The 25,149-nt window shown below is 39.2% G+C and overlaps 1 protein-coding gene across 6 annotated transcripts in view; it reads left to right on the forward strand.

Annotated features, from left to right (window-relative positions):
• The first annotated feature begins 860 nt into the window (after positions 1-860).
• The window catches only part of RASGRF2 (Ras protein specific guanine nucleotide releasing factor 2), a 229,323-nt gene continuing 205,034 nt past the window's right edge, over positions 861-25,149 (forward strand). For all 6 annotated transcript variants that reach the window (XR_009502340.1, XM_059916673.1, XM_059916674.1 and 3 more), the window contains exon 1: positions 861-1,279. Coding sequence is in view for 5 of the 6 variants with exons in the window: in XM_059916673.1 (XP_059772656.1) it covers positions 992-1,279 (288 nt within the window). In the remaining variant the exon portion in view is untranslated. The remainder of the gene's footprint in view (positions 1,280-25,149) is intronic.

Genomic DNA, 25,149 nt, shown 5'->3' on the forward strand with positions numbered 1-25,149 from the left:
GTGTCAGTGTGTGCATGTGTGTGGTTGCCTACGTGTGTATTTGTAAATGGGTTTGTATTTTTGTGTGTAGGAATGCACGTTGTGGGTGTTACTTGTATATATGTGAGCGCATAATTTTCTGTGTGCTGAAGTATTGCGTTGTGTGTATTTGTGCGAATATATTTGTGTGTTTTGGAGTGTGTGGTGTCTGTGACTGTGTATTTGTGTGTTCCTGTTTGTATGCGTGAGTGTGTAATTGTGCAAACGCAAGCGTTTGTGTTGGGACTGTGCGCACCCTGTGAGTGTGCATTTGCCTGTGTTTGTGAGTCTACATACTTGTGTGTATGTGTGTGTGTGCGCGTGCGATCGAGCGCGCGTGTGAGCGGGTGTGTGCGGTCGCCGCACGCCTCCACCTCTGCGCGAACCGCCCCTTCGCGGCCGGAGCAGAGGCAGCGGCCTGGCCGGCGGGCGAGGGAGGGACGCGCGCCGCGGTTAAGCGGGCTGCGCCGCCGTCACCGCCGCCGCGCCGACTTTGCCCTTTAAATCGGTCTCCAAGCCGATTACAGCTGATCTCCCACGTGACGTTTTACCTTCTGTCTCCCGGAGCGAGTTGCCCGAGGACAGTCCTCCACAGGCTGCGGCGCGGCGCGCCGCCCCAGCCCGCCGCGGGGGCTCGGGCTCCCGCAACTTTGGGCAAAGCAACGGCCGGCCGGCCGCCCTCGGGGGGCCACTCTCCACGCGGGCGTCGGGGGCTCCGGGGGCTTCGCTCGGCCGGGAGGGCGGCGGTGGCGGAAGACAACGTGCCCCGGCCACGGCCCGGCGCCCCTCAGACCCGCGCCGCGCCGCGCCGCGCCGCGCCGCACCGCGCCGCGCCCGGGAGGCCGACGGCGTGCCCTGTGCGCGGCGCCCGGAAAGGGAGAGTCCTCCGCCGTCGGGAGCCGAGCGGGCGCGCCTTCGGACGAGCCGGCGGGAGATGGCCGCGAGGCAGGGGTGAGCCCCCAGCGCCCTCACCATGCAGAAGAGCGTGCGCTACAACGAGGGGCACGCCCTGTACCTGGCCTTCCTAGCCCGCAAAGAGGGCACCAAGCGCGGCTTCCTGAGCAAGAAGGCAACCGAGGCGAGCCGCTGGCACGAAAAGTGGTTCGCCCTCTACCAGAATGTGCTCTTCTACTTTGAGGGCGAGCAGAGCTGCCGCCCGGCGGGCATGTACCTCTTGGAGGGCTGCAGCTGCGAGCGGGCACTCGCGCCGCCCAGGGCCGGGGCCGGGCCGGGCGGCGCCCGGGACGCTCTGGATAAGCAGGTACTACGCGCCATCCCCTCCCCGTCTCCCTGCCTGCGGCCGCGGCAAGGCCCACTTTTTCTAAGCCCAGAGGTCGAGGGCCCGATCCGACACTGGGACCACCCTCCGAGATTCGAGATTCCCCTGCGGCGTCTGTGGCAGGACAGCTCCCCTCCTCCGCCTCCCCATCTCCATCCCCGCCCTGTCCTCCATCTCCTTGTGATCCGTTGGAATAGGGGCTCGGCTTTATATTTTCCGAGACCCTGAAAGCTGTCGGGTCGTTGCAGCTTCCTTGCTAACCTTACATTGCTTCTCTACACCTTGTTCGGAAGGACTTAGTGTGGCGACGTGTGTTGACACCTGTTGGATTTAGATTGGCAAGACGGAACTAACTTATTTGGAAAAGTTTGGTTTCTCCGTCACCCGGCTAGTGAGTGTAGGTTTCTTTGCCTGCAGATGTTTGATCAGTGGCTGTGCAGGGAACAAGCGGGGCTCCCAGGACGGACGGGCACTTTCTGTTGGTCACTTTCAATCTGTCTTTGTGGTTTATGGCAGTTTACTTTAACATTTGGCCTGCTGTGTCTAATTATGAAGGTAAATGTGTATCCGTTTCCCTCAGGATTAATATTTGGTAGCCACATTCCTGCTATGTGTAAATATGCGGGCATTTTTAAAGAACGCTTCTGTATACTTTTAAATGAATGCTTCGAAAATGAACGTGACCTTTTTATTCTGGGTCATAATTTTATTAGTTTTGCTAGGTTTTGCACTTAGGGAGGAAAAAACCCTCCAGATTTAGTAACTCCCGCCCCCTGCCTCCCATTCCTGCAAGTGCGAAATTTGTATTTTTTTTCAATCACCATTTCTTATTAAAGTTAAAGCAGACTAATTTTATGCTCCCAAATGTTCTCACTTTGCTTCTAGATCTCCACCTTGAAAAAAAGAGGCTGATGGTCTTTGTTGTTGCATAAAAATTTTTAGCAGCTTAATTTTCCATGTAAGTCAGGCCAAACAGCTTCTACTGCAAATCCCCGAGGGCGGCTGTGAGAGGCGCTAGCGATGGAAAGATGAGTAAGATGCCTACATAACCCCTGGGGGCTCATAAAACAATGTGTAAAATTAAGAGGAGCTAAAAGTAGATCAACCAGAAGTTTGATTTTTTTCACTTTGGTTTCACTATAAATCATTCAGACTTAACTGATTAAACTTGGTATAACACTTCTACATCTGAAAATTTAAAAATATTCCCTTTGGTTTTTGAGGGCATGTTGAGAGTTCTTTGAAAAACTGATTTCCAATTTTGTAGATATAGATACTGGAAATATAAGTTTAAATTCAAGTCAGGCATTTTAGAAATTAAACTGAGAGCAGGAGGAGGGGTTTTGAGGAAATAGGTAGAGATTTTTTTCAGGATCTATTCTTTTTTTTTCTTTTCCATTGGTGAGTTTTTTTTTGTTTGTTTGTTTGTTTTTTTTTTTTTAAGGCATGTGTTCCAAGGCCCATGGGAGCAAAAACCAGTAGGTTTTTAAAGTGTTATTATGTCTTTACTAAAATAGGGTACTTGAAATTATTCTGAAGATACATCATTGACTCAATTACAAATAATATTTTCTCTTTGTGTTTATAATAATATCAGGAGATAGCCACTTTTGTTATGAGCTGGGAGTGGGGCGTTGTTACCTGTTGCACCTTATCATGGTTGTCTGACCTGTTAACACATGAAAACCAAGATTTTTCTACTTGGAGAATATCCAGACTCTCATCTTCAGGACAATTTTCTTTAAACCATACTTTATAAAGAAATGTAACCTCCAAATAGTTTGACTCTCCTGCCACTTTCTAATGGAAGTCCTAAAAAGGTCCCCTTATTAAGAATTTTTTTCTCTGTTTATCATCATATAAGTTATGAGTATTTCTCAATCATTTATACATCTCTTCGAGGTTAGAAATTAGAACCTTTGGTGTTTGTAGTAAAACTGAGATGTAGAGAAGCAAGCACTCCAAAATGGATTAGGAGTTGGATTGGGAAATCTGTCAGTTTGTCTTGTGTTGGACATGCTTCTGTGGGTGCTTCTGTGGGTTGGCTTAGCAGACTGATATTTTTTGTGTAACACTGTCTGTCTGGGTGTGTTTGAAGAATGAAGAAGAAACTGCAAAGATAAGAAACAAAAAAAAAGTTTACCTTAAATCTACAGTTTATGCAGTTGGTTCTCTTTCAGTTAATTTGTATTGCTAACGTGCTCACTTCATCTCAGGCACCTAGACATGGTGGACCTGTGAAACTGGCGAGGTAGAGGGTGGATGTGAGGCACTGAGCAGGGATCCTGTCAAGGTCTGCTTCTCCAAGTATGCTTCTGGAACTTTCCACATATATGTCTCCATCAACCCCATAAACATACTTGAAGGTTAGGGCTTGAAACGGGACTTAGAGAGGCAGAATGGGCTTCCTCCACCATTTCTGTGTGACTTCTTAAAGGCAAATCTCTTAACATTTCCTCTGTTTTTTCTATTAATGAAATCTGTTTTCAGATGTGTTAATAAAAATTAAGAGTTTGGCTAGGATGATTTCTGAGTTATCTTCCAATAATGACATCTCCTATTTCTAAGATTATAACAGAGAGTGTGAGCTTTTTGCTGTGCACAGGATGTGAAAGACAATTTCACAAGATTTAAAGATTATCAGTCTCTGTAATAAACATTGCATCTGAGTAGTTAAGGCCAAGCAGGTGATTGACGTGGATATTCTGATAAATCCAGTCAGCAGATGTGCAAAACTATAGAAACATGACTGCTTGAGACAAAGACGTTCTTATCATTCTCATTGGAGGGCGACACATTGTAATGACAGTGACAGTTGATGTAATTCTTGCTATAAAATGCCTCTAATCATTCTTGCCAGTTTAAATTCTACTTCTCCTTCAAATAATTTAAAGATTCTAATTAACTGTGATAAGTTATAAGAAGAAAACATTCATTCGTTTGCTTCTTCTAAATAATAATTCAAAGTAAGTTGGTTGACAAAAGAAAATTAAGGTTTTTTCCTTTTTTTCTTCTTTCCTTCCATCTTTCCTCCCTCCCTCCCTCTCCTCCTTCCCTGCCTCCCTCCCTCCTTCCTTCCTTCCTTCCTTTCTTTCACCATTTTATCTTAAACTGTTTCCAGTTAAGAAGAAAAAAGAAAGGTATTTTTCACTTTCCAAATGTGCATAGGTTGAAGGAATATTTGCATTGCTCCATTTTCTCAATAGTGTCCCAAGATTTCACTTTGGTAGGTCCTTGGGAGATTGCAAGGCTCTCTTATCAACCTTCTATACCAGCTATTTCTTAGGGATAGTTATGGTGATATAATCAAAATGTGTTCAGTTATGGAAAATTTTAAGTGATGTTCATTTTCTAGAAAATGTGTGTTGGTAGTACTTCTTTCTAAAAGAGCTCCATTTATGGAAAATGAAAAACTTACCTTTTGTTCCAGGTGAAGGTGTTTAAGGAGGAAGGGAATTTGCATGTAGTAAGTACCTTCTATGTGCCAAGCTCAGTGTTATCTTCCATTATTAAATCTAACTTGAACCTCACTTCAGCTCTTGGAGACTGGTAATGTTCTTTCATTTTTACCTATGATAAGACTGAGGCTTCAAGAGTTTTAGGAGATGACCAAAGTCCAGCTCTAGGTATGAAGATTGAATAATCTTGAAGAGTGCCTTACTAAGGAGACTATTTAAATCCACTGAGCTTCAAGAAATTTCAAATTTGGGTGGAATAGGGGGCTGGGGTTGTAGTATGTGAATCACTGTTTTGTTTATTCTTATTTCCCCTTAAAAACCATTTACAGGACAGGTTCGATTCTTGAGAAATACAATTGCAGACCATTACATTTTCAAAGAAAAATGAGATTTATGTTTAAACAGTTTTACATGGCATTCGTTTACTTCAGTAAGGAATCTTTAAAAATATTTGCTCTGAGGGTGAAAATACACATCCCAATTAGCCTGATCTGTTTAAGTGGTTGTATCTGTCTTGCCTGCTAGCAGGAGAGACATAGGAACAAAGCCATCTTTACTCTTATTTTCCTGGGAATGTTAAGTGGTCTATTCAGCCTGATTTCAGTTGTTTCGGTTGGGGGGCGGGGCGTGGTGAGGGTGGAATATCTCCTTAGTTCTGGAGGTTTAAATAGTAGATACTTGTCATATTAGTGCTGAATTAAACATGTTGATTTAGTTTTAAAGGGATTAAGGGTTATGTGATTTCCCCTGTCACCTCATTTCTAGCCAGTCATTTTAGCCTTCCAAACTTGTCCACAAGCAGAAGATTTTAATCATTTTATCAAATTAGGCAGAGCGGCATGCAAACCCTGAAATATTTGTAGAGGGTGGGGAGCGTGGATGATGGGTTTTTGTTCCAGTTCATGTGGTTTAATTGAAGTATAATAACAAACTCAGCGTTTCCTTTTCAGTGTTTGCTTATTGAACACAAATAAAGGGCAAATGGAATAAAAGTATTTGTTAAACCTTGTAAAACGTTTTAAAATGTAATTAGGAAAGAAATGATTTATCACTTGAATTTTGTAATCATTCTTCCAATTTAGATTTAAATGAAGAAAAATAATCTATGGATTAGAAAAATATAGTTCTTTTAATTTTGACTACACTAAACCTTACTATTTATATTATTGTACTTATCGTTAAGAATTCTACATAGAAAAGTCTATCTTTGATGTGACAGATGTACATAAAAATGAATTTTTATTGTGACAAGTATTTTTCTGTGGGTTTTAATAAGTGAGCGCTAAATGCACTACTAAATGGTGGAAAATATTTGTAGTGTGATAACAAATTTTTTACTTTCTTTCAGGAATTAAAAAATAGAGATATTTTTCTTTCATTGGATGATAAGTCCTAAAGCATGTATGATAACCAAATGTTTCTGGTTTTAGCAAGCAAATAGTAGTAGTTTGTTAAAGCAGTTGTTGTTATTGCTGTTTGTTTAATGCAGATTATACTTTTTAGTTGACCTTGTCCATATTTTTCAATAAATATGCATGCTACGTCAGTATAATTTTGATTTTGTAGAATAGGAAAAACTAGTATTTAAGATTATTTTGTAATGAAATAAGCCATATTGACAAATAATATGGATTCACTCAGGTCTGAAATCCTAATTTTCACAATTTTAAAGTAGCTTTATGTTTTTATGCCTGTTTATTTGTCCTACAAGAAAGGGATATGTGTGTATATCTGTGTGTGTATGTTGTGTGTATGTTTATTGAGTTTATCTTCCATCATTAAATATTAAACATTTGTTATACAGTTATATATATTGGAGTTTATAGGTTTTTATTTGTATCATTAAGACATGTATTTCAAGACATGAGTTGTAAATCCAATCGGTGTACAATTTGGGGTGCTTTATTTTACAGGACTAATGATTTTAAGTTAATCACGGTATAAATTCCTCTCTGAAATTAGTTTATCTTAATTCAAGACCATGTATAGTAAAATCTTAGTTAATATTGAAACAAAACTAGAAACGATATTTGTAGGTATCAATATAGCACTATGGTAAATGTTTGGTTACTGTATAATATTTGGCCATTATTCTAAAAATTGACCATTATTCCAAAATTATTCATTACATTTCAGTTGGTGAAATTTTCAAATATTAGCTGATTGTGAAGTTAGAAATACATTATTTTGGCTCCACCAAAGGGTATATTTTACCATTTTTGCCTAAGGAATTCACATATGATTGTATGTATATTTGGGGGGGAAAAAACCAAACAGCAGCAAGTTTTCCTTTTTCTTTTACTTGAGAAAACATTGGTATCATAAAGTGGAACAAGGATGCAGAAAGCACATGTTCTCACACTTTTACTTTTTACTAGCACTGGAAAAACTTATGATTCACGAAAAATGAAGATTCAAATCATTTTTCTTAAAACTCCTCATAGTGAATACAAAATGCTTCAAATATACTTTTAGGGAGAGGGCAGAAAAAAAAAACCAAGTTTGAGTTGATCTGTGTTTATTTAAATAATATTTCTTTTCTTTTTGAACTGTAAAGGAAGAAATGAGAAAGTTGGGGAGGGGTGTATAAGTTACAGCATCAGAGTACAGTAAGTCAATGAAAAATAGAATTCTCATAAGATCTGAGAAGATACAAATAAAACAACCTTAAGAAAAGCTATGCTTAAAAATAAAATTTATTGACCCTTTAGTGCTTCATTTTTTTAAATGTAGGCCATAATTTCTTTTATTAGCTCTTCCCATACTTACCATTGTGACATTGCTGAGACCGATGATGGTGGAAACAGCAGGGATCTGAGGGACCCTGGTTACTGGTATTTGCATTCTTCTCAGATTCCTAAAATGTTTTGTTTTGTCATTTTCTGATTTAATGTAGACAATGCCTGATTCATTTCCCGAACTGTATTTATGAACTCATGCCATTTGTGTGACTAATGTAAACAGGAGGGTTAGTGCTGTCAAGTAGAGGGACGACTGGAAAGCTAGGAGGTTTCCTGGGTTAGAAATGTGGGAATGGGGAGGTAATAGCCTGGCCTAAGGCTCACTGTGGAGCGTCATAACTCTTTACAGAAGGAGTCATAACGAGATAATGTCAGTGATGCATAGGAATAGGAGGCCACTCATATCCAGCATGAACTTGCTTTCTTTTAACTTTAAAAATATCACTTTCCAGGTCAGATGGTAGTATTGTGTATGGTTCCATTCAGGAGTTAAACCGCGGAGGTTTCAGTCTCCACTCAGCTGCTTACCAGATACATGATGAGCAATTTCGCTTTCTAAGCCTGGACCCCTGCCTGTGATGGGGATCACGATAGTACCTACATCATCCAGTTGTTGGGAGACTCATAGGCAACAGTCCATGCCAAGCTCTCAACACAGGGCCCAGCACATACATAGCACATTTGTCAGCTGGTGTTTTTATTACTCCCTTTCTAATATAATTCTTTTTTGATTTTCTTCTTGTTGCTTTCATTACTAGGGTCACTTAGGTGTTTTTTTCCTTTCTTCCTCTTTAAAAAATACTTTTAATTTAACACAGACAAAATAGAACAGTTTAGGGAACACCAATATACTCATCGTCCAGCTTCAACAATCTTCAGCTTTCTGCTTTCTTGTTATCTCTGTTTTTCTCCACACATGCCTTTTTTGTTGTTGTTGTTCGACTATTTTAAAGCAAATCCCAGACATCATTATTTCGCTTGTAAATAAGGAAGTTTTTGGTTTTTGGCACAGCTCTTGTTTGGCGCTGAAGATTGTACTAGGTGTAACTCTGAAAAGAACGATCCGGGAAATAGTTTGTAATGCGTTTCTCTTTTAATGTGTGTTACTGTAATTGTCATCATCTTTTTGTTTCTTTGATATCATTTTAAGGGAGAAAGCTTGAGACAGTAGTTGTGAAGACATAAAGGTAGTAGAATTAGCTTTTAAATAAGTTCCGGCATGTTAAATCCTAAAGAAAAATTTGAAATCAGTTTTTAACCATGATCATGGTGTAAAGGTATTTTCATGATTTGACCACACTCTAGAAGAAATTAAATTATTGGTGGCTCTGTTACTGAGGGATCTTCTTTTCTTTACTGAAGTCCATTTACCAAACTCTTCCAGCAGCTGGAAGAGTCTTGTTTAGAGTTGAGTGAGTGCTTTCTCCTCTGATGCCATTAATGCTTCTCATCACTCAGTATTTTGCATAGTTTTGCAACAATCGGGATGTCATCCGTAAATCAGTGTTTCATCCATCTTTCAGAATCGGTTCTGAGACCCAACAGTAGGCAATGCTATTTTAAGGCAATTACTAAGGTTTCATTAATCAAGTGTGCAGTTTGCTTTCTCTAGTGTTGCTAAGCTTTTCTAGGGTGAGTTGGTCTCTGTCACATGATTATTTGCCTTAGGCTCTTTTGATTGCAAGGGAGAGATATGAACTCAAGTTGTCTTGAATAATGGGAACCTCTGTGTGTGGTGGGGGACAGTGGGAATATTGTAGGGCAATATAAGGGCGAGTACCGCTCCACCTTTATTGTGACCTAGCTGTGCTTCGGACATTGGTACTGGCTGACATGTTTTTCAGTGTGTTTATGCCTCTTTGGTTCCTTACTGCTTCTGTTTTCTCATAATTTCTGCTTCCCCTCCTTCAGGCTGCTGTGCCCCTCGTGATACTGACTCAACATATTGTGGCCCCTTTCTCTCTGCTTTTACTGCTTCAGTTCTCACTGCAGCACCTCTTGTTCACTCAGTATATTCAAGCGCTTCTTTTCGTGAGAGAGAATCTGATTGACTCAGTTCACATTTTGGGGGCTAGACAAGACCATTGGTCTCTGACCGGTCCATAAATTGGCTGTCAAGCAGCAGGGACTGTGGGTGAGGGATTTTCATGGAAAGTTTGGTGGGTGTGAGAGACATTATTATTGACATGTCCAGTGTATTCATCAAGCTAGTAAATATTATTTTCACCAACTAATATTTATGCATTTAAGCCACCTTCTTTTCCTTCAGTAGTAGCTGTACATCCTTACCTTATCAATAAGATCTTTCCAGTAAGATAGTTTCTGTCCTCTGGTCCTGATAGGCCTCCTGTGTTGCTAAGGGTTCATGTTCATAATTTCCCTTTACTTTCTTAATACTTGAATATTAAAAATTATTTGAATGTTGTTCTTTTAACAATAACTTAAGCATATTTTTCAAAGTATAGCATACATATAGAAAAGTGCACAAATCATAAGTGTGCTGCTTCCTGAATTCTCACAAAGTGAATATATTTTTGTAAGCAGCATCCAGATCAAGCCATTGACATGATCAGCCCTCCAGAAAGTAACCTCACATCTATTCCTCTTCAATGCTCCTACCCATGGGTAACCACCATCCTTACTTCTAACATCATGGATTGCTTTTGCCTGTTTTTGAACTTTGTCATTGACTCATGCAATAAGTACTCTTCTGTGTCAGACTTCTTTCCCTCAACATCGTATCTGTGAGATTCATCGATGTCTTTGGGTGTTGTGATTCATTCCTTTTCAGTTTCTTTGTAGTATTCCACTGGATGAGTATACAACAGTTTCTTTATCCATTCTCTTTCTACTGTTGATGGAACACTTGGATTGTTTCCAGATTGAAGCTATTACAGATAATATGACTATGGAAATTCTTGTACAGATATTTTGTGCACATACATGTATACATTTCTGTTCGGTATATACCCAGGAATGAACTTGTTGGTTCATAGGACTTACTTATATTCAACTTCAGTAATTACTGCTAAACAGTTTTCCAAAATAGGTATATCAGTTTATGTTCCCGCTAGCAGTGTATAAGAATTCCAGTTGCTCTACATTCTTGCTAATACTTGGTATTATCAGTCTTTTTAGTTTTAAGCGTTCTTGTGGGTGTGTAGCAGTATCTCATTTTGGTTTTCATTTTCATTTCTCTGATAATTAGGTTGAACACATTTTCAGGTTTTTTTGTTTTTATTTATTTATTTATTTATTTATTTATTTATTTATTTTTGGCTGTGTTGGGTCTTCATTGCTGCATGCGGGCTTTCTCCAGTTGCTGCGAGCCGGGGCTACTCTTCGTGGTGGTGTGCGGGCTTCTCATTGCGATGGCTTCTCTTGTTGTGGAGCACAGGCTCTAGGTGTGCAGGCTTCAGTAGTTGTGGCACGCGGGCTCAGTAGTTGTGGCTCGTGGGCTCTAGAGCACAAGCTCAGTAGTGGCGCACGGGCTTAGTTGCTCCGTGGCATGTGGGATCTTCCCAGACCAGGGCTCGAACCCATGTCCCCTGCATTGGTAGGTGGACTCTTAACCACTGTGCCACCAGGGAAGTCCCTCAGGTATTTCTTGACCGTTTGATTGTTCTCTGTTTTGAAGTGCTTGTTCAACCTTTTGCCCATTTTTAAAAAAATTGAGTTGTCTTACTGATCTGTAGGAGTTTTAAAATATTAAGTTAAACTCTATGAATTGCCATTTTTGAATGTCAAAAATAATTGAACATCATCTTGTTCATCCTAGTATATATGAAGACACGAGTCCTTTGTCAGTTATATGTATTGGAAATATTTTCTCCTACTCTGGTTTGCCTTTCTACTTTCTTACAAGTGTCATTTGATGAAGAGAAGTTTAAAACTTTAATGTTGTATAAACTGTCTGTCTTTTTCTTTGTGGCATTTTTCTGCCCATGAAATGAATGGGGACGGGGACAGCATCCGGAGGTGCTTTGTGTAGAAGGTGCAGGAGCTGGGGCCTTCCCTTGCTGCTCTGTGGTCAAAGCAATCAAGTGCATCACAAAAGATGCAGCAGTAAGTAAAACAGAATGCACTTGCAGCAGCTTTGGACTGCCACACCAGGATGTTTTCCCTTTGGAGGAAGGCTCCAGGGGCAATTCAAAATGACAAAAAATCATAATGTTCTTTTCTCCCTCATACCTTCTAGGGTCTGAGGTGTCCCCTCCCCAGGTGTTGGGCTGTTGCTCTTCCTCTAGAGATGCATAGATGTATATGCACCAAAGACTTGTATAAGAATTTTCATAGCAGTGTTATTCACAAAACTGGGTGTCCCGTTTCAGAAGCTCTAACTTCACTTTGTTTCCAGTCATCCCCAACTCGCACCTACACCTTTCATCTGGAAGGGTCAGGTGCAAGAGGGACAAGGTACTTTTATAAAACTTAACCAGAGTTAAGCTTGAATCCCTGACACCCCCTTTCAGCTCTGCTGCCACCTGTAGGTTGTGTCATCTAGGCTGGCCTGGGGGTGCTGTTAGGGAAAGAAAAATGCATCATGCCCAGCGCTGGTCAAGACAGAATCCTCAGTTTTCAAAATATATCTGTATAATGCCCTATAATTCTTCCCCTTTTGTCCTGATCATTATCCAGGAAGTGGCCAAGAAGGGATGACCCCTTTCTTGGAATACCTGCACTCACTGATCAAACTGCCTTACTAAAGTATATGGGCCAGGAGGGAATGAGGGAGAAAGGGTTGGACAGTCAGTCCATTGTTGAGTATACAGATTAGTTTCAAGGGCCACAGTGGTGTGACTGGAAACAGCTAACCAGTAACCTAAAAAAGTATCAACAGTTGGTGAGGTAGCATTGCTAGTCCTGAGAGGGCTTTGAATGTCTGGTGTAGCCAATCTACCAGGAGTGGGAAGGGGTTGCACCCCTTGTGACCTGGCCTCTCCCATTGTGAGACAAATGGGTCAACTTTTGGCAGGCGTCACAAGTCTGCCCTGCAGTGGTAGCCTTCTCCAGAGCCTGTGCTCTGGAGCCCCCGAGCCACAACTGCTGAAGCCCGCGTGCCTAGAGCCCCTGCTCGGCAACAAGATAAGCCACCGCAATGAGAAGCCCGCGCACTGCAATGAAGAGTGGCCCCAGCTCTCTGCAACTAGAGAAAGCCCGCGCACAGCAAGGAAGACCCAACGCAGCCAAAAATAAATAAATAAATAAAAACATTAGAAACAGAGTCAGGCTCCAGCGCAGCTTGATTCCAGTTGATTCCACAGCCCTTGATTCCACAGGCCTTCCTGTGGACATCTACGTGACTGATCCGTACAGCACAGTCAGCAGACATGGATCGTTCCCAGGGTCGTGTTTCCAAAGAAGAGTCTCTTTAATCTTACAGTCTATAGTTTTCCAAGTGGCAGACCAAACAGCTCTGCCACTGGCACCAGCTCAAAAGCCTGAGCCCTACCCTCTGACTGGAGCAACTACGTCTGCTTTTTCTTCTGCATAGCTGACACTGAGGCTGACTTGCCACAGCACCCCAATGGATACCATTGGGTTTCAGCTTAGCCAAACCATCAGTGAACCGGGCCCAGATATTTAGGGAATTTCTGTGAATCAAGGACCCTACTGAGTCAGTGGCTTTGCCTCAGGTAGCAGAGCAGATAAAGTTCCCCACAGAGAGATACTTGCTACTTTTTAAAATGTAAAGCTGAGGTGCTTCTGGGGCCAGACCAGCTACATTCTTGAATATACCTTTTCCATTGAACCAACAAGGTTTTAGCCGTTCCTACCTTGTTAGTTCTTGAGTCTGAGCTGATTCATCCAAAAATGGGAATTTCAGGCTGGAGAGTTACAAGACCTCTATGGGTCAGTTTTGACAAGGACTCAGCTGTAAGCTAATGGTCACCTGCATGCCTTGTAATTTTGTTTGGATGGTGGACATTGTGTGTGAAAAATCAAAGAGGTAATTTGAGGCTTTGCGTGATGTGTTTTCCTTCAGAGAGGATTTACTTTTGCTTTCTTGCAGGCATTAATGTGGGGTAATTTACACTAATCCATTCTGAGAATGAGCTGATGAAAGTTAGGTTTCAGGTTTGTGAGAACACTATTCCAGTTTTTCCTAATTTCTGAAGTATAGCCTTTCCAAGGTCGTACCAGGAATTCTGGGTGTTTACATAAACCCTTCCTCCTTGGTCTCTTCCAAGCCCCATGGGACTGCCAAAAACTCAGTGCTGATTTCCAGCCTCTTAATTGCAGCTTTCTGCCTGGTCTCTTAGCCTCTTGGCTCTGTACTACTTAGAAATTGGCAAATTCCTTGAGTGGAACAACTTCAAAGACTGTCAGACCCACTAGTTGACTTCCCTTCTCTAAGGTGTCTTTACTCCTTAGACACCTTAGACCTTAACAAGGTCCTGGCTGCCGTGTTAGCTGACTGATGCTTTCAAATGGATTATTTTGTGTGTGTATGTGTGTGTGTTTGTGTGTGTGTTGTGTGCAGCTTTTCTAATTGTTCTTAGTGTGTGTGTGTTGGAGTGGTAGGTGAGGGTCTGTAACAAGCTACCTGGTCATTACCACTTAGAAATGAGTTTTAATAGTGAGTCTAAAAATGAGTGAAACTCCTTTCAAAGCAGTGGAAAAGTTATCTTGTTTCTTTTTTCTGGAAATTTATCTGTTAATTACTTCTAATTCAGTAATGATAAAATACTAGGAAGTCAAATCACAACTAACCCTTATTTTATCAATTTAATTCAGAACATCTTTGAATATGGTGTTTTTGAAGAAAAGGAAGCAAAAAATTCATTTTGTAGTCATAAGATTTTTTTACAGAGATAAAAAAAGTAGGATAAAGTGGGATAAAAATAAAGATTTTTATCTTTATCCCACTACGGAGTGGTGAGGTGTATATTTTGAGGGTACCGCGGTGTAAGTCCCATTTTATTCCTAACATAGTAGATTTAGTTTAAACTTTTAGATTGTCTTCTCATACCTGATGTCTGTCTACCATCTATCTAACTGTATGTGTATGTATACTTGTCTATCTATATCTATCTATCTATCTATCTTAGTTGATGAGTGTTTAATTTAAAGCAGTCATCTTTCTCCAGGCATAAGTTAGCCCTTTTTTCTTGGAAAGTAAAACAAAGTAAAATTAGACTATTTCATTTAAGATACTAATTTGTTAGTATTTTATGAATATTGTTTTGTATTATACAATTGTAAGAGTTACCATTAAATGCTGATTTGGGGTTAAAGAGCCAAGCACTTTACATATATTATCTCATTTAATCTTCACAACCATCCCGAGATAACGGTATCCTCTTTATTTTACAGATAAGAATACTGAGGCTTTAGTGGTTTAGTAATTCTCCCAGGGAAAAATTTAACTAAGTGGCAAACTTGGTTAATAGAGCCTAGTTTAGTGACTTAGCACTTGTTGATCTTGGTCCTCAACGAGGAGCTAGGAATATATAACCAGGAGGGAAAAGTTTTTGTCTTCAGTCTCATTCTTCTCTGCCTTGGTACATTTGCAGTTTAGGTGGAAAACTTCTCAGTCTGATCTGGCCACGTTCATAAAGCCCATAAAGTAAGTTAACGTTTCCACCCAAGGAAACTATATGTTATATATGTTATATGTCAACAAGCAAAGCTATGGGCCCATATTTATCCAAGGGAAGCATTTGAACCAGTTTTTGTAGCCTCTGTAATCTCTATATGCTTGGCCCTGTGCTGATGTGGTGGAGAGTGGGGTGTTGGGGAGCAGGTCAGTCTGTTTCCAAAGCATCCCTGTCTTTCTCCCTTGCTGCTGATTTCTAGCACAGGCTTCCTTCTTGGTGTCTGCTTAGCACCTTGAGGGGCCCAGTGTTGAAGATGTAGAAGACATAGCGCTCCCTGCCATTTCTGACCTTGCCTATGCTGTGTCTCTTGACTCTGATACGATCGCTTATGTTTTGAAGTGAGTCCACATCCTCAGTGCTTTGATTTATGCTACTGCTTTTTGGCCACTAGGTCTAACTGGATTGTAGTCTCTCCTGACCCAGAGCAGCAAATACTGTTGTCTGAAACATTAGGCAACTGAGAATGGTACTTGCAACTTGTGCCATCAATGTCAATGTGAGCGAAGGAGAAGGCATTTATATGTACTCAGTCTTTGTGTTCCAGGCCAGAGTATCTTCTTGTATTTGTTTTGCTGGCAAGTTTCACCTGTTGTCTCTGGAATTGTGCAGTCAAATGGTTGAACCATAGCATCTTGTGATTCTAGTGCCTTAGCTGTAATTTCCTCTGTGAATGTTATTATCCAAGTTCATTTTCCGCATGCCAGTTTGAGCTGAGACCATCCTTCTTCCTGTTCTCCTGCCATGTCCTTGTCTTACAGCGCTGAAGATGCAATGGCATGCCATCTGGTTAAACGGTACAGAATGCCCAGTACATTGAGATGAAGTTCCCGAGTTCAAGTTCTAGATTTACCTTCAACAATGTATGGATTCTGAGGCTTAACCATTTCCTCATCTGGAAAATGGGCATGATAATTCCTACCTTGTAAAGAAAGTGGGAATATTAAATTAATTGAGGTAATCTATATAAAAAGTGTTTTGTAAACTAAAATGCTACAAGAATATTACTTTTAAATTCTTTACAATTATATTTTTTCATTTAAGTGAGGGCTGTTTAAACAGCAAATTAATTGAAAGTTTGCTTACTGCAGGTGTGTGTTCTGTTCATTTTATCCATTTTGAGAACCAGATGGCTTCTCTGCCTAGTTTGTTGGCATCTTTGTGAGCCCAAGGTTCTTAAGTTCTATGGAGAATATTTAGTGGATGACAAATTCCTCAAGAAATAGTTGGAAGATTACTTTTACTAAGTGCAGGAGAATATTACCTAAATAAATCAGTGAAGAAAATTTTCTTTGTCATTTAGATACTTTCTGTTGTATAAATCCTTCTGACTGTAATACATATTAAATATAGTAAAGTGAGATTAATAGGTAATTTTTTCTGAAGAAAAATGTAGCTAAATTGGTATTTGTGCTTTAAAAGTTCAGTTTTTTACAGAGAGTGTTTAAAATGTATACTGAAAGATAAATAAATCCACAGCTTACATATTTTTCTCCCTTTTGGCATAAATTGCCATGTAAACAGAACATTTTTATTTTTATTATTATTATTTTTTGTTGGTTGTCCTCCTAACTTTTGAAAAAAAATTTTATTGGTGTGTAGTTGATTTACAATGTTGTGTTAATTTTAGGTGTACAGCAAAGTGAATCAGATATATATATATATATATAACTGAATATATATATATTCTTTTCAGATTCTTTTTCCATATATGTTATTACAGCATATTGAGTAGAGTTCCCTGTCCTATACTGTAGGTCCTTGTTAGTTATCTGTTTTATATATAGTAGCGTGTATATGTTAATCCCAACCTCCTAATTTAACAGAACATTTTTAAAGCAATTTTTAATTCATAAAAGTAATGTTTCTGGGTATCTAAGGTACACCATGGGGACTTCCCTGGTGGCACAGTGGTTAAGAATCCACCTGCCAATGCAGGGGACACGGGTTCGAGCCCTGGTCCAGGAAGATCCCACAGGCTGTGGAGCAACTAAGCCCATGCGCCACAACTACTGAGCCCATGCGCCTAGAGCCTGTGCTCCGCAGCAAGAGAAGCCACCGCAACGAAGAGTAGCCCCAGCTTGCGGCAACTAGAGAAAGCCTGCCTGCAGCAACGAAGACCCAACACAGCCAAAAATAAATAAATAAATAAATAAATAAATAAATAAATAAATAAATAAAAAATAATAAAGTACACCATGGTGACTATACGATACAGTATTGTATACTTGAAATTAACTATGAGAGTAGATCTGAAATGTTCTCACCATGTGTATGTGCACACACACACCACACATACACAGTGGTTACTATGTGAAGTGATGGATTTGTTAGCTAACCTTATCATGGTAATCATTTCACAACATATAATATATCAAATCATCACATACACTTTAAACTTACACAATGTTATTTGTCAGTTATATCTCAATAAAGCTGGGGAAAGAAAGGACATCAGTGAATGGATATAGATAGTATATATTTTCTGATTCCATGAATTATATATAGAAGTGATTGGTTATTCTTGCAACATTGTAGCCTAAGTGGATACCAGTCAAAATACCTGCATTCTTATTCCAGTTCTTTGAGAGAATAATTAAGGCACTATATAATTTCTTGAACATTTGGTCAGGGATAAAAAACAGAGCTTGTTTGTTTGTAAATAATTGAGTGTAAAGGTCTGAGGTTTATGATCTTGAAACTGTCTTGCTAGTGTCTCAGACACTAGCTCATGAACCCAAATAGACCTCTGCATTAATATCTAATCTTGTATTTTTATGCAGTTGCAATAGAAATTTAAATTATTATTATTAATTAAAAATTAAATAATGATATAGGTGTGTAACTAGCTTTCAAAATGCGTTCACATATTTTATCCATTTGATTTCTTAATAGCTCTATATTACTTGTGTTTCCTTTACAGTTTCTAACTTTTTAGGCACATTATTAAACTTATTAATGAATTATAAAATTCTTTCGCTCAAAAAAGGAGTAATGTTTTTGTGTAAAATTTGAAACTCAGAGAACTAAAAAATAAGAAAATTAAAATTTCCTGAAATCCCATGCCTCAGAAAAAATTATGTATTGAATTGTTGGAGAATTTCCTTCAAGAGTTTTTTTTCAGTGTATGAATATAATAAATAGACATTTTTAAAGTGGAGCATAATCAAGATCATATTTTATGTATGTAGAGTTTTGGATCTTGATATTTTTTAATTGAACATTGTGAACATTTTGTTTGCCAGTAAATATCTTTGAAAACATTATTTTAAATTACTGTGCAGCATTCTTTGTCACGCAGATGTAAACATTCTCCTGCTATTGGATCTTTAGGTTGTTTTAATATTATAAAGCTTTGCTTTGGTATAGTAATTAATGCTGCAGTGAACATCAGGATGACATGTGTGAAAAAATTGTCAGGGCAGGTGGAGGCATATGCAAATAAATTAACAAACAAAAAAGCAGGAAGTGATAGGCAGCCTTTTAACGCTGATCATAAGGGTATTTTCCCCAACTTCTCCACCTTAACTAAAAGCTGTTTTCTCTAATAAATGCCCCACTTGCATTTCAAGGTAGTTTTGTAACCGGTTAAAAACCCAACATAAAATGTAAATTTCTGGAATGGAAGTACAATCTCATCTGTGAGTAAAATACAGAAACAAATATGGCCAAATATGGTAGTCTAATTTTGGGGAATAAAGCTATAGACCTATGAATGCTTTTTGGTGGGATTTACTTTTCCTAGGGGGTGTTTGTTATGATTAGTTAGAGTGCCTAGGATCATGATAAGTGCGCTCCATGTGAATGCATAAAGTAGAAATGCCTAAAATTACCATATTCCATTGATTTTAAGCATACTTGGATTATAATGTTTTACATTTTCTGAAATTAGAATGTGTTTCCTATCAATGTGCATATTTGGTTGATGTGGGAATCCTTTTCCTATAAACTTTTACTAATTTATGTTGATTTTATAATACCATTATAGACACAAAGAAAAGTGGGAGGTTTCAGACTAAGATACTTGACATTTGTTTGTGTTTTCAGTGCTCTTTGCTCTATGTGGTTTTTTTTAAAGAAATTTTTAAAAATTAATTAATTTATTTTTGGCTGTGTCGGGACTTAATTGTGGCACGCGGGATCTTTTGTTGCGGTGCGCCGGCTTCTCTCTAGTTGTGGCGCACGGACTCCAGAGTGCGCGGGCTCAGTAGTTGCGGTGTGGGATCTTAGTTCCCTGAGCAGGGATTGAACCGGTGTCCCCTGCATTGCAAGATGGATTCTTAACCACTGGACCACCAGGGAAGTCCCTGCTCTATGTGTATCTGCAAGAGCATAGAGGTATATGGATGTCTACATTGTATCATATGCTGTGGGCCTTTGACCTTTTGATAATAATTAAATATAAGGATAGGGAATATCATGACCATGTGAGAAAGAGGAAAATTCAGTGCTTGGTTTTTGAAGTGCTTAACTCTAATCTTATCTTGGTTGTTATCTCTTCCTGCAACCCCTCTAAGCCACACGATCTTTGATTACTAAAATTCAAGATGTTGCTTCTCCATACAACTACACAATTATCAACTTTTTTGGCAGTGAGTCTTCATTTTTCATATTCTTCCATTGTGTTTAGAGAAGGGCAAATTTGACTGATAATTCTAGCCCATCCTTAAATTGGATTGTGTTAATCACCTTTTGTGATTTAAAAAGACCAAAACAAAACAATTAAACCCTCCCTGGTTAGGATACTCATTCTTTCCTACCTTTAATGTTGTTAACAGCTGCCTTGCCTCTTTGGGCTTATTCTTATCCTTTCCACGCAGAACATCTCTCATATTCCTGGTGTCCCACCAGCCCACCCCCGTCATGCCTCTCCCTGTGGCTTTTGATGAGAATGAGAATAATTTTGGCCCCAAACAGAACTTCTGAAAGAATGCCATTGATCTTCTTATGTCCCTTATTTTAAAACGTGTACACTGCTGTGAATTTAAATAAATGGGCTTTCTGGTTTTGTTGTTTAGACAAAACATTAATTTATTTATTCTTATTGAGGTATAGTTAATTTACAATGTTGTGTTAGTTTCAAGTGTATAGCAAAGTGATTCAGTTATATATGTGTGTGTATGTATATATATATATATATATTCTTTTTCAGACTCTTTTCCACTGTAGGTTATTACAAGATATTGAGTATAGTTCCCAGTGCTATACAGTAGGTCATTGTTATTTACCTATTTTGTATATAGTAGTGTGTATATGTTAATCCCAACCTCCTAATTTATCTGCCCCCTTTCCACCCACTATCCCATTTGGCAACCATAAATTTGTCTTCTATGTATGTGAGTCTATTTCTGTTTTGTAAATAAGTTCATTTGTATCATTTTTTTAGATTCCACAAATAAGTGATATCATATGATATTTGTCTTTCTCTCTTTGACTTACTTCACTTAATATGATAATCTCTAGGTCCATCCATGTTGCTGCAAATGGCATTATTTCATTCTTTTTTTATGACTGAGTAATATTCCATTGTATACATGTACCACATCTTCTTTATCCATTCATCTATTGATGGACATTTAGGTTGCTAGATGAAACATTTTATTTGAAGATTATTTTAGGATCCTGGAAGGCAAGTTTGTTTGGAGACTCTCTGTCACATTGAATAAAGGAGGAAAATCCATTGCCTTTTCACCTGGCAGTCTTGTTGGCTAGCGAAGTGGGATGCTTCCAGAGAGTCCACTCACCACACCCCCTGCACGCCCAGTTCCCAAATTCCTCAGGATTGCTGCTCATGACATCAGAGTTAAACCCAACCAAGTGTTTCCTAGATACTTTCTAATCTCTTCTGCACATTTGTCTAAAAGTTACTTAAAGTTTTGGAGCTGTGTTTTTATATATCAGTAGTGTTACTGTAGTCCCAATACACCAACACTATTTACTTACACTGGTTACAAAGTGAAAACCTTCCATTTTTTTAAAAGATTTTTTTGATGTGGACCATTTTTAAAGTCTTTATTGAATTTGTTACAATATTGCTTCTGTTTTATGATTTGGTTTTTTGGTGGCAAGGCATGTGGGATCTTAGCTCCCTGACCAGGGATCGAACCCGCATCCCCTGCACTGGGAGGCGAAGTCTTAACCACTGGACCGCCAGGGAAGTCCCTGCTCTTTTAGATTTTATTAAGACTTGTTTTTGTTATTGTTCATACTGTTTGGCTTAATTGGTATCACAGCATGGGTTCCAAGTTTTCTAGGACAATCTTGATCTAAAATATTCTATCGCTATGGTCCCATGAAAGCATTTGGGTTTTCAGGTCATGAGGTCATGATTTGCTTTGGAAATTACGGTACCTGTACTTCCTGATAGCTTTGAAAAAATTTACGAAACACGGTTAGACTCTTAAATGGCAGTCTCAGTAGTACATGTGGTACAGCTGAGATGGAAAAGAGACTCTTACAACAAGAGTTGTATTTGTTGTTACTGAAGTTTGTGAGTGCACGTGTGTGTGTGTGTGTGTGTGTGTGTGTGTGTGTGTTTTGGTGCGTTAGTAACTAACGTCCTCTTTAAGAGATATCCCAGACAGTTCCTTTCTCATTCTAAAAAGTGCTTTTTTAAAACAAAGTTTCAGTGGGAAAATTACAATGTATTAAATTTGTCTTCAGAGAACAATTACTTAAAGGATAAAGTGTGTCATAAAGGGAAATAGAAGTTTGACCAGTGAATTAATTCACTCGCACTGGGGCGTTACAGTGATGTGACTCATGCTGTAAAATGATAAATCAGGACAAGGGTTAGATTGGCTTTTCTGCCCATGAAGGCTTGAATGTATATTCTCACCTCAGGTGTCTTTAGGAGGCCTGAATGTGCTCACAAGGCAGATCCCCCTGCATCAGAGCCCAGGCACTTCATTCCTTCCTTTTTTCACTAAGCAGGTTTTGAGCATTTGCTGCAAAGTACTGTACTGAGGCCTATGAATGAAGTTTCAGGTCTAGTCCCTGATCCTGAAATTGCCTGTCTAGAGGGGAGGGTAGGTGGTGTATTTGAAGGAGTTCTCTGAGGATGTGTGAGGCTTACTAAAGGCCGTATGTGTTCAGGGGGCGAGGAAGACCTTTCTGGCTTTGTGGCCAGGGAGGGTTGCAGGCACATCTGAAGTCCTTGGTCCTTGACAGAGGAACCAAGTTTAACTGGTAGGAGGAAGGAGGAGCTAAGTTCACTTTGGCTTAAGCTGGGACATTTAGGTTCAAGCTGGGAGTAACATTTGGGCAAGACCAGAAAAGCAGATGGGGCAGACCACACTCATTTGCTTGTAAGTTGTGGAGAGACTTGGAGGGACACCAGTGTGGGGAGGGGAGAGGCGGGGGAGAGTTGAAAAGGCCATCTGGCATGGTGTTCGTGGAAAATGGAACAAGGAAAGATGGGAGCCTGAGAAAGAACTTAGGAATTTGGTTCTATTATTAATAAGGTTTACTGTGAGGAATTTTTCCTGATATCAAACAGGGCTTTTCAAAATTAGATCAGAGCAGTATCTCTCAAAGAGAGCCATGTGTTATGAGAAATATCCACTTGTGTGCCTTGGTGTTTATCACTTGTTAAAATGGATTCACACCAGAAAAGTGTGGGAGAAGGCTGAGTTATCCAAAGTGAAGCAGGTTTCTTCATGACAGGATTTCTCAGAATCTTTACTATGCAAATGGCCTTGTTAATTCTCCCTTACTTGATAGTCTATTCTAGAACCAAGGTAGGCTGGCACAGTGAGCTGCAGAGACCAAGCTGTGGCACGCCCCTGGGCCTCTGTTCCCCCTCTGGCCTACTTTGGTTGCCAACACGTTGGTTTCTTCGCTGTGGCAAATGCAGGGCACCGGATGGTAAGACCTCTGTCTAGGAATCTCAGCTGCTGAGTCTCTTCTGTTCTAGCCACCTGTCCAAGTGGCAACGACCTGGGTACTCAGAAGGAGACGGGGGCTCACTGGAATCCAGGTTACAGTGTCAGCAGTGTCCCTGTCCCCCTTTGGGCCAGTTGTTTTCAGCTTGAAAATGTTTCCAGTTGAGGGCACTTGGGTGCAAAGCTGCTCACCACCCTGGATGGGCCACCCAGGCAAAAGGTGCTATTTCAGTACCTACACAATATCCTCCATTTTGCCTCTTGGCCTGCAAAGCCTAAAATAATTATTATCTGGCCCTTTACAGAAAAAGCTTGCCTATCCATTATGGTAGCCACCAGTCCTATGTGGCTTTTAAGCACTTAGAATGTAGCTGGACTGAATTGAGATGTGCTATATATATTTACACTTAAACATTCTGGAATTTGAAGACTTGGTACCAAAAAAAAAGAACATAAAATATCTCAATAATTCTTTTTTTATTTGATCAGATGGTGAAAGGATATTTTAGATACCCTGGGTCAGATAAAATGTATTATTAAAATTAGTTTCACTTGTTTCTCTTTCCTTTTTTTTCCATGCGGCCACTAGCAAATTTAAAATTACATGTGTGGCTTGCATTTAAGATGCACGTTATACTTCTATTGTATAGTGCTGACTATAGCATAGCACCCAAGTTTATTGCCCACAGAGCTCTTTCTTTAAGGAGTCTCTTAAATAAACCTAGTTGGTTTCTCTTGGGGCACAAGTTTAGCAAACAGAGCCCTAAGCATATTCTAGTTTGAGGGTTTTTGTTTTGTTGACAGCTAAGCTATAGTTTAATAGATGTAAACTCTTACCGTTAAATAAAGATACATACTTTCCTTTGTGTTTTTCCAATACAGATATATTTATTATTTTATATTTTACTTTAAATCAGGTATTCACTTATTATTCTCATTATGTATGTTTTAAACAATCTATGAGCTATATATTTCCTGTGATATAAAAATCATGACCTTATCATGTCTGCTCTGATTCAGCAACTCCACTTCTAGCCTTCTGTCCTAAGGAGACAATTGGAGGACTGTGCAAAGATGTGTATTTAAGTACTATGCTCATTATTGCCTTTAATGAAGAAAAATTGGAAACAATTTTTGATGCCCCACTATAAAGATTGATTACTTAAATTATGGAATATCTACATAATTATATTGCCAATATAAATGATGGCAATGAATTATTAAAAAGTATTTATAGACAATCAGTATTTTAAAGAGAAATATATGAATTTGTACTTTAAAAATTCTGAAAGAAAGAAAATAGGTTCTAATTGTTCATACTGATTCTCTTTGGGGAATTTTGGGTTATCTTAATTTTCCTCATGCCTATCTATATGGTCTAATTTTCTATAATAGACTTGTATATTTTATGTAATTAATTAAAATAATTGCTTAATCACTTTGTAACTAATGCATGAAATAGCTCCTTGAAAAAGTTCAGAATTCTTAGTGAGCATATTTATGTGGACAGGAATTCATAAAAATAGATTTTGTTGTCATATAATGAGGGACATGAGATAAAAAGCATTTCCCCCCAGATTCCTCACATATTGCACACAACTTGTCTTGATATTAAGGTAAGCAGTCATTGGTAGGGAGTAAAGAAGTTACTTTACCTAAAAAATAAAGTTCTTACTTGAAAACCTTCCGAGATCTACCCTGGGGTCTTCACTTCACCACAATTGTGATGGCCAGTGATTTTTCCTCTAAAATAATTTCCTGAAATTTAAAAATGCTTCATGGCTCGTTATTTTTAAGTGACCCAGCATAGGAAGGATGTGGAGCGGGTGGAGTACCATGGGAACTCCTGCCAGTTAATGGAAAAATTGTTTGAAAGTGGACTAAGGTCACCAAAAGTAGCCTAAAGTGATTGCTATTACAAAGCAAAGTTGTTTTTTTTTAATTTTGGCAGGCAAATACAGAGTGTGTGACTGACCCCAATAGGTCTGGGTAGTTTTTGGCATTTTGTTTATTTCCATGATGAAATTCAATCCTGAGAATCAGTTGAAAATGTAAGAAAATTACTTTCACCGTAGTAGTTAATAGGTGAATTCCAGCTAGCAAGCAGAGCTCTACAAATGGGATTTACCTTTAACATTCACAATGTTAAACAAAGTTTCATAGAATCTATTA

Source organism: Balaenoptera ricei, chromosome 3 (genome assembly GCF_028023285.1).
Source record: "Balaenoptera ricei isolate mBalRic1 chromosome 3, mBalRic1.hap2, whole genome shotgun sequence".
Lineage (NCBI taxonomy): Eukaryota > Metazoa > Chordata > Mammalia > Artiodactyla > Balaenopteridae > Balaenoptera > Balaenoptera ricei.